We start from the raw sequence: 18,254 nt of genomic DNA on the forward strand, positions 1-18,254 counted from the left end.
AAATATGCTCTTGATTATCTCAGAAAAGATACAGACGCAGTGGAGATTATGCATCTATACGGCATGAATTGGTTACTTTGAAAATACATTTCCATTTATGTTTCTGCGAGGCACTGGGCCCAACTTCAGAGAGCGGTGGGTTTTTAAAGCACGCGTGATTTATGTGGCGCTAGCGTCCCTCGACAGGTCGAGAAAGGCCCTGTAACCTGAGAACCCAAGACCGAAAAAACTATAAGATCAACTTTTACTGAAAATCTTACACATCTGGCATGCTTATACGTTTACGTTATTGAATATTGACCCATGTCAACTGGCCACACTTGTGAACAAAGCAAACTGCGGCCCAAATTGCCCAATTGCAATTAATCGAGTCGGTATGTTTACCGTAGACTAATCTGTAATTAGGTCTATGTATCCCATTATAAGTGTTGAGCTGTTATAGGGTGATATGTATAGGCTAATTTGGATTTCTTTCGTCTGAATTGCCTGTCGTCAGTGTCTTATAAGAAAAACAAATGTATTTCCAATCCAATTAAAATGTTGAGTGGAAATTCGCATAACTTTAGGCTATATTATCAATTTATTCAATTGGGCCTACATTATGTTTTACAGCGGAATACGTGCTTATCCGTAAAGATGTAAAGGACTGGCGTGATAACTTTCGTTGGAAGATAGAAACCAGGATCCGGTTAACTCCAAGTCATCGTTCGCAGATGTTAATTTCTTTATTTCGAAGATGACTGATATCTTCTATTCTTCAGAGAATAAATTGTAGGCTATTGTATAAACATTCGTAACGGGACTGTCGGGACTCGGGACATAATTATGTCCATTAGCCATTTACAGTAAGCGTCCCTATCCCAAGTGATCAACATAAAAATCGCTCAAATCTACAAATGGTCTTAATTAATTGTCTAATTAAATGCCCCTGCCAAATGCGCAGGGAAGTCAAAAATCGGCGCATTTAATGGGAACTCTAAGTTGAAGCTAATGTGTTTTCTTTCTGTGTTGATTCAGTGGGTGTATTAGCTCAGTCCTCGTCTTGCCCCAGGGTTGATCACTAACGCCGCCGTGTGTCCCGCCTGTAGAGCCGCTGTCCAGTGACCCTTGGTGCTGATTGGGGTAGCACGTTGGCCCCTGTCCTGTTTTATTTCCCTAATTGGGAGTAAATGGCCTCCTTGTTGACTCTTTACATCCTGTGCAGGAAACCATATGTTGCCGACACACTCCCCCCATTCCTCCTGATTGCAGCGACTGGGGAATTCTCATCGTACGACCTGTTGAGCTGCAAATCTTTCGCACGGACTCAGGGCTGATTACAACTTTCAATAGGGGTCTTCAGTCTTCTGTCAAAGTAAAATAGCAAATCAGAGACTATTTTCGTCAAGCAAAAAAATACTCGCATTTGACATTTGTATTTTTACAGTTATTTGGCATATTGAGGCAATATAAGGTTGTCTACAGCAAATAATGTTCCACTTAGCCTAGCCGGCGGGTTGCGTGGATTGATGGCCATGTCGATGCTTTATGAGTGCCACTCTGTCCCTTCTTCAATATAGTTTATGGCTCCTTTTTTGATAGTCTGCTTGGGCTGTTGCCTGCACGTCTATTGTTGCAGTGCTCAACACAGAGTTGAACGCTAATTGTAAACGGGCTGTGGTGTTCCGAACATAAAAAGCAATCTGCTCCTGATTAAACAACACGCAGAGTTTACAAAGCAGTGCGCGTGTGAAATTAATTCAGCTCCGCTGATTCTGATTAGAAACCTAACCGCTGCTTTTGCTTTCACAGGGGAAATGGGGACAGTAATATCATTGGTGTACACTGCAGTATACTAGTCTATACTATTACTGACTGACTAGCAACCACTTTCTCTAAGCTTGAGTGGGCGGTGGATGGATCATATAATGAGTTGTGTAGCTGGCCTGGCATGCATATAAATTAGACATGAAGGTGTGAGCTGCAGGTCTCATCAGAGCTTTCTTTTTTTAGCCTGTTTGTTTCAAGTTGTGATTTCAGCTAGAAATCTGTCTGTTAGTCTGGCGAGTGACACCATTAATTCGTTATCCATAATTATAACAGTCAATACTGTAATTTCCCATTAAACATTTGCTGTTATCATGATCAACAATAATATCTACTCACATACAAATAAAATAAACAAACAGTAGCCAATTTAGATTTTGAATTAATGAAACATGTAATTGGTGTCTGGCAGGTCTCTAATTTAGCATGCTCGTTCTACACTTTATAATGTCTGCATATGGATGCATGATAGATGTAAAACATAAATCCAACACTAACACCATTATGCAGGATTATTGACATAATATTTTTAATACACATGATCTGTATCATTTTAATATCAAACTATAACGACCTATGGCTTGCTAACTGTATACCAATCAGCTTTGGGGTCAACGCATTTCTGTTATGGCACTAAAGGAGGTGGTCATGATGCTGTTTTGTAGCAAACCTTGTGGGAATGTGGAACTATACTAAAACTCTGAAATCAATATGATCAAAAAGGTATTACTGGGCTACTGGCCCATTAAGCTTTAACCACAAAACGGTGTATATAAGCCTATAGGCCTATACCTTTCACTTGCTGTAAACAATGTATATATAAAGAAAATGCAGTGAACTTTTGTTTTTCAGTGCTTACTGCACTGCTGCAGTGCTTTTACTTTTAGGCCTGCATGAATGCAGATATGCTGTATAATAGCCTATATAGCCCGCTGCCCGCCGCGTTAAATGTGTTGCTCATGGCTTAAAAAAATGCAGTGAAACGCAGCACAATTGTTCATTATCTATTATTCTATAGCCTATACTTATAGCAGTATCTTTATGATTGGGCGCGCGGGGCATTTGATTACTCACGTGGGTTTTGCAACGCATAGTGATTACAGACGTGAAACGTTGGTGACACTTCACTGTGACAGCATTTGACTTTTGACAGCGTCTTTTGTGCAGCTGTCTTGTGAACTAAAACATTTGAACATGCCCGTTATGTTTCATGTTGTCAACCCAAACAAACCATATGAAGCTAGATTATATAATTGCTACTGCATGAGACTGCACTGTCATGGGTTGTTTCGGTCGTGAATCGTCGCCATAATGATCGGCCGTCCCACATAGCCCACTTCGTTTCGCTGCATTTTAAATCTCAGTGTTGCTGTTATAGAATAGAACCGAATAAAATCGGAAAAGAAAATAACTTACTTTAGGCTGATTAAATTAACTAAATTCAAACCTTAAATCAAGAAAAGCCTGCGACAATCTATGGGCCTGGTCTGGATTTTAGGCTCTATCTCTGCACGGGGGACACACGAGCACGACTCTACTGTATAGTTTGGGGTCCAACTCCAAGTCTTTCCTTGTTTTTTACGCTCCTCGTGAATAACGCTTCAAGACATATTCACTCCACCAAAGGTCAGGTCAAATGCAGCATGACACTTTGCATGTGGACTAGCTTTGACATTCCCATGCGACACGGACAACATTTTTGCACGCAGTCGGTGCAAATAGGTCACTTTCCTATCGAATTCTGCACAAAGAATAGTGGGGCCTGCCGTCTGCAGAAGACTTTGAGGCTGAGACTTGGGGAGGCTTTTTGCCCTGGCACCGGAATGGGCTTGTAGGCAGGAAAAGAGAATCTGGGGGAAAACTAATGATGAAAAAGTCTACTCTATCCCTGCGCCTTCATTAAATACATGGAAAGAACGAGAGAAGCACATCTGGATTCAATCCGCGTCCCTTTGATGGCATCAAGTGTTCTTTTCCCAGATCAGGGGCTGGAAGCTACGGGATGTCTATGGCAGCTTGGAGCCGAAAGTCTACTCTTGCCATCTGAACACATGGACCCCCTCCCGCTCCCTTCACCCTCCCTCCATGCCTCCATTCCTTCATCCCGCCCCCTGCCTATCCTACCCCCCCCCCCCCCCGTAAAGACGCACTATGATTGCGCACGAGAAGACGGTCCACCGTCCAGCTAAACCCCACGCCTTAAATCCGTCCGTGTGTCAAACTGTTAGTGTACCTATCTATCATATCAGGAACATGTCATCAAATGGGTTGATTAAAACAAGAAATCATCTCGTCACCTTTTGTACTGTTTACAGCACAGACTGGTCTTTTTAAAATGCGGTTACATGCAAAACCCATGCTATACGCATAGCATATACTCTGTGCGCCTATTTATGCATGCCAAATTTCGCCGATATTATTATTTAGTCCACCCCCAGGACACTTAAACTCTCCTTATTGGAATCATTAACATACAGTGATAATTACAACTCTTATGGCCTCTTATGGCAGACTGACTGCTTGCTATTTCCTAGAGAGATTCAGTAGGTTAGAGGGAGAAAAAAAATACCCCTAATCAGGGTGTTGATGTTGGTGATGGCGTTGGGTCTGTTTAAGAGGGGAGGGGAGGGGAGGGAAGGGGGGGACTAGCTTGAGAGGATTGTAGCGCGGGGCCTGTGAAACGTCAGACACAGCACAAAGACATTGCCACGTAATTACGGGGCTCCTATTAGAGTCTGTCCGTCCACCCTCCCAGGGGTTGCGAAGTTTCATTTACTCCCCGGCTGGGCTGGTGCATGAATCCGTAGCCTGCCAACGTGTGCTGTGCCGCAGTTTGAAGTGCGAGAGTGGGGGAAGGGGGGAGGAAGAGAGAGAGAGAGAGAGAGAGAGAGAGAGAGAGAGAGAGAGAGAGACTATAGTACTTTTCGAGGCGGTGGTTCGGTCCTGCCTCCCAGCGCCTAGCTGCCGCTGAGCCAGCTTTACGCGCACATGAACTGTGCGCATCTGTTCTGCATCAGCAGCAGCTCTTGCTAAGCTCAGTCAGTTGCGAACTTGCGATCGTGACTCAACCAGAGTGGGAAGTGAGAAGGGAACTCTTTTTTTAGGAGACTTCTTTGAAAACGCACACAGGACGAGGGTGTTTTACGGTGATATTTTTTGTTAACGCGCACGATTGAATGGATTGGCTAGGCTTTTGATCGGGAAAAGCAGACAAGGAGACATCTTTGTTTTCCGCCTGTCTGTAGAAGTTTGTTTACCGCTCCAGCAGTCTGAATGTGAGCAGATCTTCCTTTTTTCTTCTGGGGGAAAAGCAAGATTTTCTTCGGCTGGTTTGGATGCGCTGTTCGTGCGCTCTGTATGCAAGGATATATTTGGCTCACTTATTATTGCCACATTTCCCCCACTGTATCCTATTTGCGTCATGACTTCTAGCTATGCACATGTAATGGACAGGCAAGCAACGCTATCAAACCGCCTGGAGAGTCCGATAATGGACAGGCAAGCAACGCTATCAAACCGCCTGGAGAGTCCGATAATGGACAGGCAAGCAACGCTATCAAACCGCCTGGAGAGTCCGATTACATCTAATCTGGAAAACCTGCAAGCCAAAAAGAACTTCTCGGTCAGCCACCTGTTGGACCTCGAGGAGGCCGGGGAAATGGTTGGGACCCAGGCGGACGAGAGCATCGGCAGCATCGGGGAGGCGTCGAGGAGTTTGCTGGAATCCCCGGGGCTGACCAGTGGGAGCGACACAAATCAACAGGAGAGTAAGTGAGAATATATAGCAGTGAGACCATGATGCAGCGTTGAGAGCAATGTTTTTGTTTAAGTCCACTGATATCATCAACATCGTATTTCATGTCAATAAAATCAATATGTAATAGGCTATACTCATTCAAATGTCTTTGCTATTCATGCAAGTTGAGCCTCACTGAAAAAGCTCTTGGTTATCAGTGAAAATACGCCTGACCTTTGAAGACAGACAGAAATAGGCCTATACAATGACAGAGTAAACACGAAACTCATTAATTTTCATGATGTTTTGGCCCGTCTCCTCCGACCTGTAGACTGGCGCGCTGTTGAAACTGCGGCGCGCGTGGAAGGAATCCTTCCTGAGTGTATGGCAATGCATCATTCCTGACGGCTTCCCTAAAAATGCCCATTAATTTACCATTAACACTTTGATGTCAGTGAGGTATGGCCATGTTGGTCGATATGGTCAGTAAAGTAACCTACAAGTGAACTTGGGGCAGTGATAAATCTAAACGCTGCCCATGAGACATCCACTTTGCATCGGTGTCACATGATGGGTAGACTAAATGTGAAATGTGTTTGTTTAGCGTTGAACTTTATTAGAAAATGTGAAAGAATGGACTGAAGTTAACTTGGATACACCCCAGTAAAAGCAAAAGAACACCGCTTGCCCACTCAAGGCGCGCCATTGAGAGAGTAAATAAACCCGTCAACTCCCGAGTGATACGCCCTCCTTCTCCTACTCAAAGAGCCATTTGGAGAGGTTGACAGAAACGTTATAGGCTTTAATGAGTGTTATTGTTATTTTACGGGTAAGATCGGGCCGGTGTGAGAAATATGCAGGAGGAAGTGGCGAGGTCACGTCGTTAATTCACGGTTATTTCGCTTGTCAAACAGTTTCAGAATATTTACGCATAATCATTTGTCATAATTAGCCGTGTCTCATAGGTCTAACAATTAAGGAATCAAATAACAACACGTCAGTAGATCTTTTTGTCGGGAGTGGAGTTACAGACCACGTGCCCATTAATCATTCCATTGAAGAAAATAAACAAATAAATAAATTAGGGTACAACATATTTAGCATTTTTAAGCTGATGCTCTATGCGGCCGGCAATATCAGAATATTTCAGAACGTTCTTCTGTTTATAGTTATGCTGTAGCCTAACTTATACATATTTTTGTTGTTCAATATCACGACTGTTTTTATTTGAGGAATAGCAAGTGTGGTGCAACCATAAGTCTATATAATTATTCAGGCTATTATTTACATTTATTTTTAAATTGAATAATGAAAAAGAATAAAACTCATCAATCAATTCTCGCAGAATTTCATCATGTTTGGGGCCAAAGATATATATAACTGCATAGGCTGCATTTAGTTTAAGGCGCCTAACTTGAACTTTCACTGACAGTTTGTAATGAAGTACGCCTAATTACACCAGCTGGCAACACTTCAAGTTCGAGGATGGGAATGGCTTTGATTTGCAGTTTTATATCTCACCCTAGGCCTAATTAAAAGGTTTACATCATTACATCATTACATCAATGTAAGGCAATTAAAATAACTATAGGCCTACTGACTATACAGTATATGTACGGTTTACAAATTATGGCAGTTTTACTTATAGCAGCGAGATTTTTGTTTCATTTATCATTTGTTTACCACTGGAAGACCAACTTAATTAATATATATATATATATATATATATATATATATATATATATATATATATATATATATATATATATATATATATATTAATATTTGAACTGATATGTTGACATTCATTTTATTTTATAACTTTTATTTAAAAATAATAATAATAACCAATAACCAAATGTTGTCATTCAGTTTAATTAATCATCACAAATAAAATATAAAAACATAGAAAAAAACTGATCTACATTTTCTTTTTAAATTGTCAATCAAATTTTGAACACATTGAGCTTTAAGTATAATTTTTTTTACAAAGGTGCATTTTCTTGCACTAAGACTTAAAGTATATTTATTTAAATGTAATGCAGATTAATTTATAGTTCTCAAAATTATATTTAGCATCTGTAACCTTTTTCCCAATTTAGATACACACTATATATCCATCTCTAAAATTATAAAATAATGTTTGTTCTCTCTCTCTGTCTCTCTCTCTCTCTGCACACACATAGTTTTTGTTATTAATTTCAGTAGTTTTCTTAGTTTGTTTCTAATGGTATGGACTCGAGACTCCGGTTAAAAGCTTCATCTTTCTCACCATAAATGTGTCACTTGTGTGTGTGTGTGTGTGTGTGTGTGTGTGTGTGTGTGTGTGCGCGCGCGTGTGTGTGCATGTGTGTGTGTTTTGTGTTGTGTTGTGTGTTGTTTCCTACATGCCTTCTCCGAAGAACGTGATGTTTATAAACAATGCCTTCCATTTTCTTACTGTATCAAGATGCAATGTACTATGACTAGGAAATTACTTGTGTGATATTAGAATTTTACCTAAATTTGTCCTTAGATAGATATGCTGTTTATACTGCTTTTGGTTTGCATGCCCACTGACTGTAGGCATGCATTTTTGCATAAATTATACCATGCATAAAGTCATCTCAGTATACCGTCGGAATGCTAAAACTCTCGCCACTAGAAAAGCCATCAAGTGAGCCCAAGGCGTTTGGTATAACTTTTAAAGCCGATTCACAACAATCGCTGGCTCTTGTTGCTCCCCGCGGTGGTGTTGAGTAACTCCACACAACACAGGCAGCCACTTTCAGTGGGCATCCGGTGACAGATAAAGCATAGAATGATGGTGACAGACAAGAGTGGGCCCCTCTTTCATTAAAGCTACATGGTGACAACAAACAGGCCCATGTTGACACATGAGAGGATAACACAATGAACAGTGGATGCAGATGATGACAGTAGAGCATGAGTAAGATACTGAAGAAAAGGCGCGAGGTAGAAAGAAGAAAATAAATGGACCCCCTATGGGTTCCATTTTTACTTACTTCTTACCGTGCATATACACAAACAAACTAAATTTCTATTCATGTGCACCGTGTTTATATCGGTGTCTATACTGCTTGCATGCACACATTTGCCTGCATGTATGTTTCATATGTGTGACACATGCCTGTGTGTCTGTGTCTCTGTTATTACGCACAGGCACACACAGCCTAGGCAAGGTCTCCATTTTCCATGTGAATAGAAACTATTATCTTGTGGTTTTGTGCAGCCCAACGGGGAAAGCATGGCACCAACGCTAGTGCCAGTTAGGAATCTGATTCCTGTACTGGGGCCACACATTTGAAAAAGTACACCGTATGGTACAGTAAGCGTCCACCCAAAACATCATTATCTTATGGACATCTCACAGCAGTATACTGTATAGACTTGCTATAGACTTGCTATATTTTATATGACAACAACAAAGAAAAGTCCTATGTCTTTTGTGTAAGCTTCTAGGGCGCTCCTGGCGATGTTCTATTTTCTCCCTGCCCTCGCTTTTTGTCTGTTTTCCATCAAAGAATAAAGAATAACAAATGCCTTTAATCCACAGAGCTTTTTATTATTATTAGAAATTGATGCATTTTGACACGGTGCCCATCATGGTCTGAAAGCTTCAGAATTTCACATGTGAACAAAATCTCTCCTTTGCGATCTGCTTAATCCCTGTGCAAAATATTTGGATGTCAGAGAGACCAACTGTTACCACGTTCACCTTGCGGCCGGTGGGCTGATGTTTGGATTCCGGAGATCCTGGTTATAAAATCCATGTCACTCACAAGGCCTTCACTTTGTTCCTCCTCTCCGTAGATGAACAGATGAACACAGAGGAGAAGAAAAAGAGGAAGCAGCGAAGGAACCGGACTACCTTCAACAGTAGCCAGCTACAGGCTCTGGAGAGGGTCTTTGAGAGGACACACTACCCCGATGCCTTTGTCAGAGAGGACCTGGCCCGCAGGGTCAACCTCACCGAGGCCAGAGTGCAGGTACGCAAAGACTCATTAAAGACATTCAAACCGGGAAAGTACCTGTGTCATTTTAGATTTGAGCTATATACTGTATAGCAACATACCCTTTCTTCAGAAAACTCTTAAGGATTTAGAACAAGCTCACTGCACGGCACAAAGTCTGCTATTTTTGCACATCTTTGAAAAATATTGAAAATGTTTGGATGTTTTGAATTTGAAAGACAAAACTTCTCTTCTGGGGGGTCCCTGGCACAAAAAAAATCAGATGGGCGCCCGCGACCAAATATATATCAATTTAGGGGGTCCTTGGCACGAAAAAGTTAAAAATTCTACTGATTTAGAATGCATTTGTTGAATCGGACTCAGGTTTTAATGGGGTAAGTGCAATTGTGGATGTTGTGCAATGAAAACACCCTGCTAATCTCAACTAAGATACTTTTGTCTTTTACTCTTTTGTTTTTATTATCTTGTTTATCTCACATGTATTTTCACTGAGCTTTATACACCATTAAATCCATTAATTCCGTAATCATTTAACTCTGAGTTACGGGACTACATTTGTTAATTGAATTGAAGCATCATCCTGTGGAATGAAATCCAAACATATGCCTACTTGTAAGTCTGAAAGTAATGTAACGCTAAAAGATTGATATTTTAGGGCAGGGGTGTCCAAACTTTTCTCAAAGGGGCCATATTAGAAAATAAAAACACCCAGGGGCCAACTACATAATGTACCTTCGGATTTAAAAGATTCTATTTAATTATCATCATCATCAATATTTAATATCAATGGTCTTTTGTCAGGTGTGTGCTGTGAACAAAAAGTGTATCTCAGCCTTTTTTCAGCATTATGTTACATTGTAAGGTAAAAAATATATATAATAATAATAATATATATATAATATATACAAGGAACACTGACAAATTATACTTTGGGAAATGGCCAGGTTAAAAAAAATGTAATGTAAAAATATGCCATACTGTTGGTCGGGCGTTCAGGTATGAAGCTGCGGGCCGTATACAATTCACCCCATTTGTTAAAAAATGGAATAGCTTCAGTAACAAAAAGTACAGAAGAAGTATAGATCTGCTTATATGAGAGAGTGACCGTAAACTCCAAGAGTATGTAAAGGAGAGAGCCATTAGCATTATACTGTAGGTTCTCTCAAACTCTCACTAGTCCAGAGAGGTATAGTAAATACACATGTGGCCGAAGTCAGATATAGTTTTGTTGCACACTGCCAACTAGATGAATCGGATAAATAATAGCAAATAAAATAAAAATAAGATTGGAACACAATTCATAACAAATTGACATGACCTGACTGTTTATTTTACAGAGAGAGCACGAGAGACAGGCTATTTGTTTGTTATTTAATGAAAGTTGAAAGTGTTGCGCCTCATAGCATGTAGAATAGAATCCCCAGTGTTCATTTATCCCCTACCATATATCTCAGGATGCTTATGCCTACAGATATTCTACCCAAGCAGCATGCATGTCAACATCGTTGTTCCACAACCTTGAACCGTAGGCCTGACCTCTAAATTAAAAAGAAATCTTCTAAATCCTCCAGTTTTCTGAAATAAATATTTTCACGATTTAAAAAAAAATAGCAGACCTACAAGCTCGTAGCACGCCACTCGGTGGCGCGCTATGAGCTTGTAGATCTGCTAGTTTTCAATAGCTAAATTATAACATAATGTTTAAAACACCAAAAGGGTTCCACCCAAAATGGGTTAATTAAATCATAATGCTAACATATTACATATATATTTTAAGCAGACAGCAGCACAGAGTGAGTTTGGTGCAGGCATTGATCTCAGCATATACAGTGCAAAAGGTGCTTTATTGTTTCGACACACGATACACCAAGTCAGGGTAAGACGTCGATAATACAATCTATACTGATCGGGACCCAAATTTAATTTAATACTATTGTAAATTTGAAATTAAATATTGTACCACAATCACTGATATATTTTAAGTCGCTTGTTATAACACACTTTGGTTTGGTTTGAGTTTGTTAGCAGTTTCCACACACACACACACACACACACACACACACACACACACACACACACACACACACACACACACACACACACACACCGTGTGCACAGCGCCACGCACAGTAACCAGATCAGACAGTGGATGTAATTGTTTTAAATTAACCCTGTGGTATTCAGTACATTGATGTAATCAAAATGTAGCGGATGGCCAATTCATGCCTATAGATTCAAACGGTAGGATTGATATTACGAAAAAACAACAAATACCAAAACAATGCTGTTTTCTCTCCCAAATTGCGATAAGCCAAAATGTAAACCGATCTGTTGTTTTAAGATTATGATGAAATTTATATTAGATTTTAAATGGCTTATATATTTGTATTCTGTGCAACATTCGACTGGGTGAGGAATTCAGTCAGTCTATGAGGATTACCCATTATTTAAAACAACATTAAAGACTCGCAGTATTGCAACTCTGAAACTATTCAAATGAAATTAAAATGGACGGTTACGGGTCCATTTCATTACACTTTGTACACTCTCAGACTTAAATTAACACTCAGGCCTTTTCTGGATTGAGTTAAGTTTGTTTAACATTTCACTTTTACCATAGGTCATAATGAGGATATTCTTAACCGGGGGAGAGAGGCAAAGACAGAGAGGGAGAGAGTAGGAGAAATGAAACAGAGATGGGGAGGAGTAAGAGAGAGGAAAAGAGAGGGATGGAGAATGGGAGCACATCTGTGATTAATGTGTACCAGAGAGCCATGCAGAAATCCTTTGATAAAAGAGACTTTAGGCTCATTCCTCAGGCTGTACGTAATCGGACACTGTGCCTCCCTGAGCCCCTGCGAGCCTGGAGCGTTTAATAATGGATTTGATTTCACAGCGAGGAACAACATTAGCACCCCCAGTCAGGGCCCTCATCATCTGTTTAGCCAGGAAACTGGAGAGTATGTGTGGATGTATTGGGTTGGTGGGTTGAGGGGCTGATGAATATTAATATGTATTTTGCTGTGGACCCTCATCAAAAAATATTTTGTGTTGTTAAAATGTGTCAAAAACATTCCAATAGTTTTTTCAATAGCCTACCGGTATGTTTTGAAAACAGCAGATCTCCAAGCTCACAGCGTGCCGCATTGCACAGCATTATTTTCAAATAGCTATAATGTGTCATGGTTTAATGTGGTTAAACCCATTTTGATGCTACTGTATATTACGGACCCCTGGGGGTCTCTGAACCCCAACTTTGAGAACCACTCTCATAGATAAAAAAAATTAATGTGTGTGAATGCATGTGCAATGTGTGTACTGTGCATGCATCCCTATTGGGACAAGACAGACCTTACAGAGGACATTTTTGTCTCCATGAGATCAAGTCAATAAAAAGGAGCACAATTTAACCACTTAAGCCCTATACATCACCGTACAACAAGTGAAAATAGACAATCTATAAGCTCACAACGATGTGTTGGGGGCTTGTAGATCTGCTATCTTCGCTATTTAGTTTTGATTTATGTTTTGAAAGAAATATACAGTTTTTTTCAAACATTTCCCAAAATAGGGATGCCAGAGTATACGTGGCTAAGCTTCAAAAAATTAATACTATATTATTGGACATTAAACTTTAACAAAAGTAAAAAATAAAAACAATTCTCTTTTTATTATTAAATGTAATTCTTTCATTTGTGCAGTTCTTCAGACACAATTATGGCTAAGATATCCAGAAAAGTTAGTGCTTGAACATAAACAGGTTTCTGTTTTTGTCTCATGACATGCACATGAGATGTGAATATCATCATGATTTATTTTTAAATGTATTTTTGTATAAATGTTATTATCATTTATTCCCTTTACTGTGTATCCCCAATGCAGGTTTGGGTTCAGACATGCACATATTTATTTTTAAAATGTACATGGACATGGACAAATGTACATGGACATGGACATTTGTTTTAAATATATTCTATTATTATTTATTCACTTTACTGTGTATCCCCATGCAGGTTTGGTTTTAAACATAAGATGTGAACATCATCATGCTTTTTCTTAAATGTATTTTTGTATTTAATTCTATTATTATTATTTATTCACTTTTCCGTGTATCCCCATGCAGGTTTGGTTTCAGAACAGGAGAGCCAAGTTCCGCAGGAACGAACGTGCCATGCTGGCCAGCAAGAACGCCTCGCTCCTCAAGTCGTACTCGGGCGACATGACGGCGGTGGAGCAGCCCATCGTACCCCGGCCCGCACCCCGCCCCAACGACTACCTGTCCTGGGGCAGCGCCTCGCCCTACAGGTGGGTGACCCCCTCTCGTCCCGTCCCGCCGCAGCACTAAACCTTTCATATACTGTAGCTCCTGTCCACGCTGGCGCACTGTGTATAACCACACACACACACACACACACACACACACACACACACACACACACACACACACACACACTCTCTCTCTCTCTCTCTCTCTCTCTGGGACGTGTCACACAATCTGTCGTCAGGAAAACCCAGTCTCTCCACAATAACCATTGACCTCTATTAACCACTTATAATTAGTCGATAATTTGGACCGTCTTTTTTCCCCCTTCTACACCAAATGTCTTTGACGAGAATAGCCCAACTACAAGCTCAGATCTGCTGTTTTTGTCGAATGTTCGCCTATTTTCACTGAATAGACGCCTATTATGACATGCTCAGTGTAGGGACTTTAGGGTTCCAGTGGTTAAACCGAGTTTAATATCCCCACCAATATTACCCCTAATCCTATAACCTCTACAAAACCGTGTGCCCATAGCCAGCTAGATACACTATTCCCATTTTTTAGATGCTTGCAGTGCTGCCGCTCCACCCTCCAGGGGAATTCCTGCTGCATTAATACTCTCTCTTCCTGGAAAATACGTCAGCTAATACAGGCTTGATACAGGGTGGAGGGGACATTGACAGTACTAATGCACAGTGTGTATCTACTCTCTCGTTGCTGTGCATGGCTCTTTCCTTTAATACTTGCTTTCTTCTAATATCAAACCTAATATCTGTCTCCATCAAAAAGGTTTGGTTTTCAGGCACAGGCTGACACCACAATAACCACACTTAACTCCAGCATAACATCACACCCCAACCTCAAGCCCCTGACACACACACACACACACACACGCTTGCACGCGCACACACACACACACACACACACACACACACGCACGCACGAGCGCACGCACGCACGCACGCACGCACACATACTCATGCATGCACGCACAAACTCACTCATGCACGCACACACAGTTGCACACACATGCACGCACACGCATGCACGAACGAAGCATGCACGTACACATGCGCACGCACGTACGCAGGCATGCACGCACGCATGCACGCACGCACACACACGCATGCATGAATGCACACACACACACACACACACACACACACGCACACACAAACGCACACCACCTTTCCCAGCTCTGACCCTGGTATGGCTCACTGTTATTGTTTCATTTCCTGTCCACACATCTGTCCAGCTCCTCTCCCTACCTGTGCATACTCGTCATATTCCCTCTAACCCCTCTTTATCTCACTCAGATCCACCTGGATTCAATGAAACTGTCACTGCCTCTGACCTTGGTTTGGGTAAGCAGGCAGTCAAGTCAGTTTACCCTCTGAAGTGTGTTTAAAGTCCATGTTCAGAGAGCGTGGCTTCGTTTGTTATGCTTGCAGCGGTTGCTTTCTAAAAAGTCGTCTTGGCCTTTCCCATCTCTTCCACTAATCGCATCTCCTTGACGCTACCCTCTAACCACGGCTGCCAATTGTGACAGACCTCTGTTTCTATAACTGCATGATGTAAATGATGACCAGTAGTAGTGATTTAATTAAGGTTTTCTCGCTTCTTTTCTGTGAATGTGAAAGGGCTGGGGGGGGGGGGGGGGGGGGGGGGGTGTGTCCCGTGACCCTCCTGATGAGGTGATAATGTGAAAACAAACCATATTAAATCCACCGTCGACCTCTGTGACCCTCTTTGCTATACTATACCAGATAATGAACGCTTCAGAGCTACGGCGCTCCGCTGGGCAGCATTCTTTTTTGTGACTCTGGTTACACTGGTCATGATTTACAGTAATCCTCCCGTATGAAACCCGGTATAAAATGTCCGACACAGCAGTCACGGCCAAAGGCTTCCCGTTGAACCTCAGCGAGAAAATGCTTTGGCTGCATGCTGTGCAGTGAGAAATCTCCTGACCAGAAATAATGCTATTTGGAGCATGCTAATGTGGTTCTAACACTTACACCGTCATTTACTGCCATTTACTCTATATTATTCTTAAGCTGGTATCCAGTGCCTGTGTGGGGTTTTAGTAAGCGCCACAGCAAAGAATGTTTTACTTGACTAATAGTCCCTTTTTGTTTTAGCAATTTTACATTATGAGTGCCTTAAAGTCAGATTTTGTCAAAATCCATCATTTCATATTGATGAATGGGTCCCTGCTTCAAATTTAAATGTTTCCCCTATTCGTATTTCCACAGCTGCAGCTCGTTCGTATAGAGCTTTTTGCAATGCAACGGCAACAGGTGATCTAACCTTTTCCCTCTTTACCATTCTCTTGTCCCTCAGCGCCATGGCCACTTACCCTCCCACCTGTTCCAACACCAATACATCCCAGGGAATGAACATGGCCAATAGCATCGCTAACCTGAGGCTCAAAGCCAAGGAGTACAGCTTGAACCAGGTGCCCACAGTCAACTGAGGAGGAAGTGGCGAGAGAGAGAGGCTACGACCGGGGAGGGACAATGAGACTGGGGGGCTTGCACAGGAAGGGAGGGGATCCTCTCCACTGCTGGACACCCGTACACACACACACACACACACACACACACACACACACACACACACACACACACACACACACACACACACACACACACACACACACACACACTCACACACACTCTCACACACACACACACACACACACACACACACACACACACACACTCACACACACTCTCACACACACACACACACACACACACACACACACACACACACACACACACACACACACACACACACACACACACACACACACACGCACACACACGTGCGTACTGTCTCCGGTGATGATGATCATCTCTAACTCCAACGATGGAATCTGACCCTGCAGTCTCCTCTCCACTTTGAAGTGGCATCACTAAAGCGATGGATGCCACATGTCCCAAAGTGCTTCTCATTTTATCTGATTTTGGACACCAAGAAACGGAAGGCATTCCACAAGGTCACCTCTCTCTCTCTCTCTCTCTCTCCCTCTCTCTCTCTCTCTCTCTCTACTGAGCATCGCTGAGCTCATTTGTACCAAAGACATCTAGATTGGATGCTGTATCTGTGTAGCCGAGTAGTTTTATCTTTCGATTCTGGTGCAGACTGAAAAAAAGGGAGGGCACGTTCCCGATGCCTTTTTGTCTACTGGAGAGCTTATTCTCATGCAACCTGACGCAGTCAGTGTGCCATACCAAGAGTTTACATTCAACAGCACCATGCCTTGTTTGAGATAAGGAGACTCTTGTATGGACTACTTGGAATCCCCTATCTTCCGCTGGCTCTGGCAATGGATTGGGTGAAAACACCAAAACTGTGATTTTTTTGGAACAGTTTTTGTTTTTAAAAACAACAAAGAACAAAAACATCATGAACTTCATCATCCATTGTACATTGGAGGTTTAAAACATTTATGCATTTTTTTCCCAAGATAGTTTTTTTTTCCTTTCAATTTTATACCACTGACAAGCAAACATTTTCAACACATTTTGTTTAATGTAATAGTCCAGTATAGAGGGAAGGCTAATGTATTTCTGAATACAAAAATCAGTAAATTCTCTTAATTTCCTATGATATCCTTTATTTGTAACGGAAAAAAAACTTGTATATTAATAAAATGCATTTCAAGCAATGCCATGCCACTGTGTCCAATTCACACTGGTTGATGAGATCAACAAAGATTCATTTTCAGTCTTTCAGATGAGATGAACTGAATGTTCTTGATAATACTGAACACTGAAATGATTTAGGAGAAGTTATTTTCTATGCATCTTGTTTTGAGTAAAACGTATTGTTGGAAAATATGCAGTCTATTACATAAAGAATATACCCCTCTATGTAGCAGAGTCCAGTTTGACCTTAAATTATCCTCAAAGCCTATATAAAAAAGTTACTTTATGGCAGGGACCGTTCGGAGAGCAAAATGATCTTGGAAGTTGTACAAGCATCATAAAAGAGTGATTTACAACTCGAGGACAGATTCTCCTTCAGAGAAAGCAACTCTGGAAACCTCAAGTGGTTCCCGCACTGCGTTTTTCTGCTGATTACCACAAACTGAAATTTCCATCTTAAAAAACAGGATATTTATGAGTGGGGGGAAATCCTCTCCTTAATATGGAGGGGCCCGTGGGCCTCGTTTAGCTCCGCGGCTGTCACACAAGGTGTTTCTTCTCCGTGGCCCCTCATAACCTGCCATGAACAAACATATGTTGACATAGCCGTGGCACGGCACGCTCTGCCATTAAACTATGTCCGTTTGAAATTACAGAGACATTGTTCGTTGTTTTCTTAAGATGACGTCCGTGTGCAGTTCATGTAGTGCCATATTTTATGTTCTTTTTGTTGTTGGCTGTTCTGTGTAAGGCTGTAATGGTATAGTGGGACCAGCGAAATCTGGAGTGTTCATTTAACTGGAAAGAACTGGACCCAT

The 18,254-nt window shown here is 41.4% G+C and overlaps 1 protein-coding gene across 3 annotated transcripts; it reads left to right on the top strand.

Moving 5' to 3' along the window:
- Nucleotides 1-4,708: 4,708 nt before the first annotated feature.
- prrx1b (paired related homeobox 1b) lies at nt 4,709-16,465 on the top strand (the record flags this gene model as incomplete). Of its 3 annotated transcripts, XM_083766535.1 has the most annotated exons (6): nt 4,710-5,259; nt 5,350-5,573; nt 9,356-9,531; nt 13,640-13,821; nt 15,097-15,144; nt 16,124-16,264. In XM_083766535.1, 5 exons carry the CDS (start codon nt 5,228-5,230, stop codon nt 15,113-15,115), a joined length of 633 nt encoding a protein of 210 aa, XP_083622661.1. In that variant the 3' UTR covers nt 15,116-15,144; nt 16,124-16,264. The 3 variants fall into 3 exon arrangements, with proteins under 3 accessions (XP_083622659.1, XP_083622661.1, XP_083622660.1); XM_083766533.1 differs by lacking the exon at nt 15,097-15,144 and having other exon boundaries at nt 4,709-5,259; nt 16,124-16,465; XM_083766534.1 differs by lacking the exons at nt 4,710-5,259; nt 15,097-15,144 and having other exon boundaries at nt 5,342-5,573; nt 16,124-16,465.
- Nucleotides 16,466-18,254: the final 1,789 nt, after the last annotated feature.

Source organism: Protomyctophum parallelum (assembly GCF_964188405.1).
Source record: "Protomyctophum parallelum genome assembly, chromosome: 6".
Taxonomy (NCBI): Eukaryota; Metazoa; Chordata; class Actinopteri; order Myctophiformes; family Myctophidae; genus Protomyctophum; species Protomyctophum parallelum.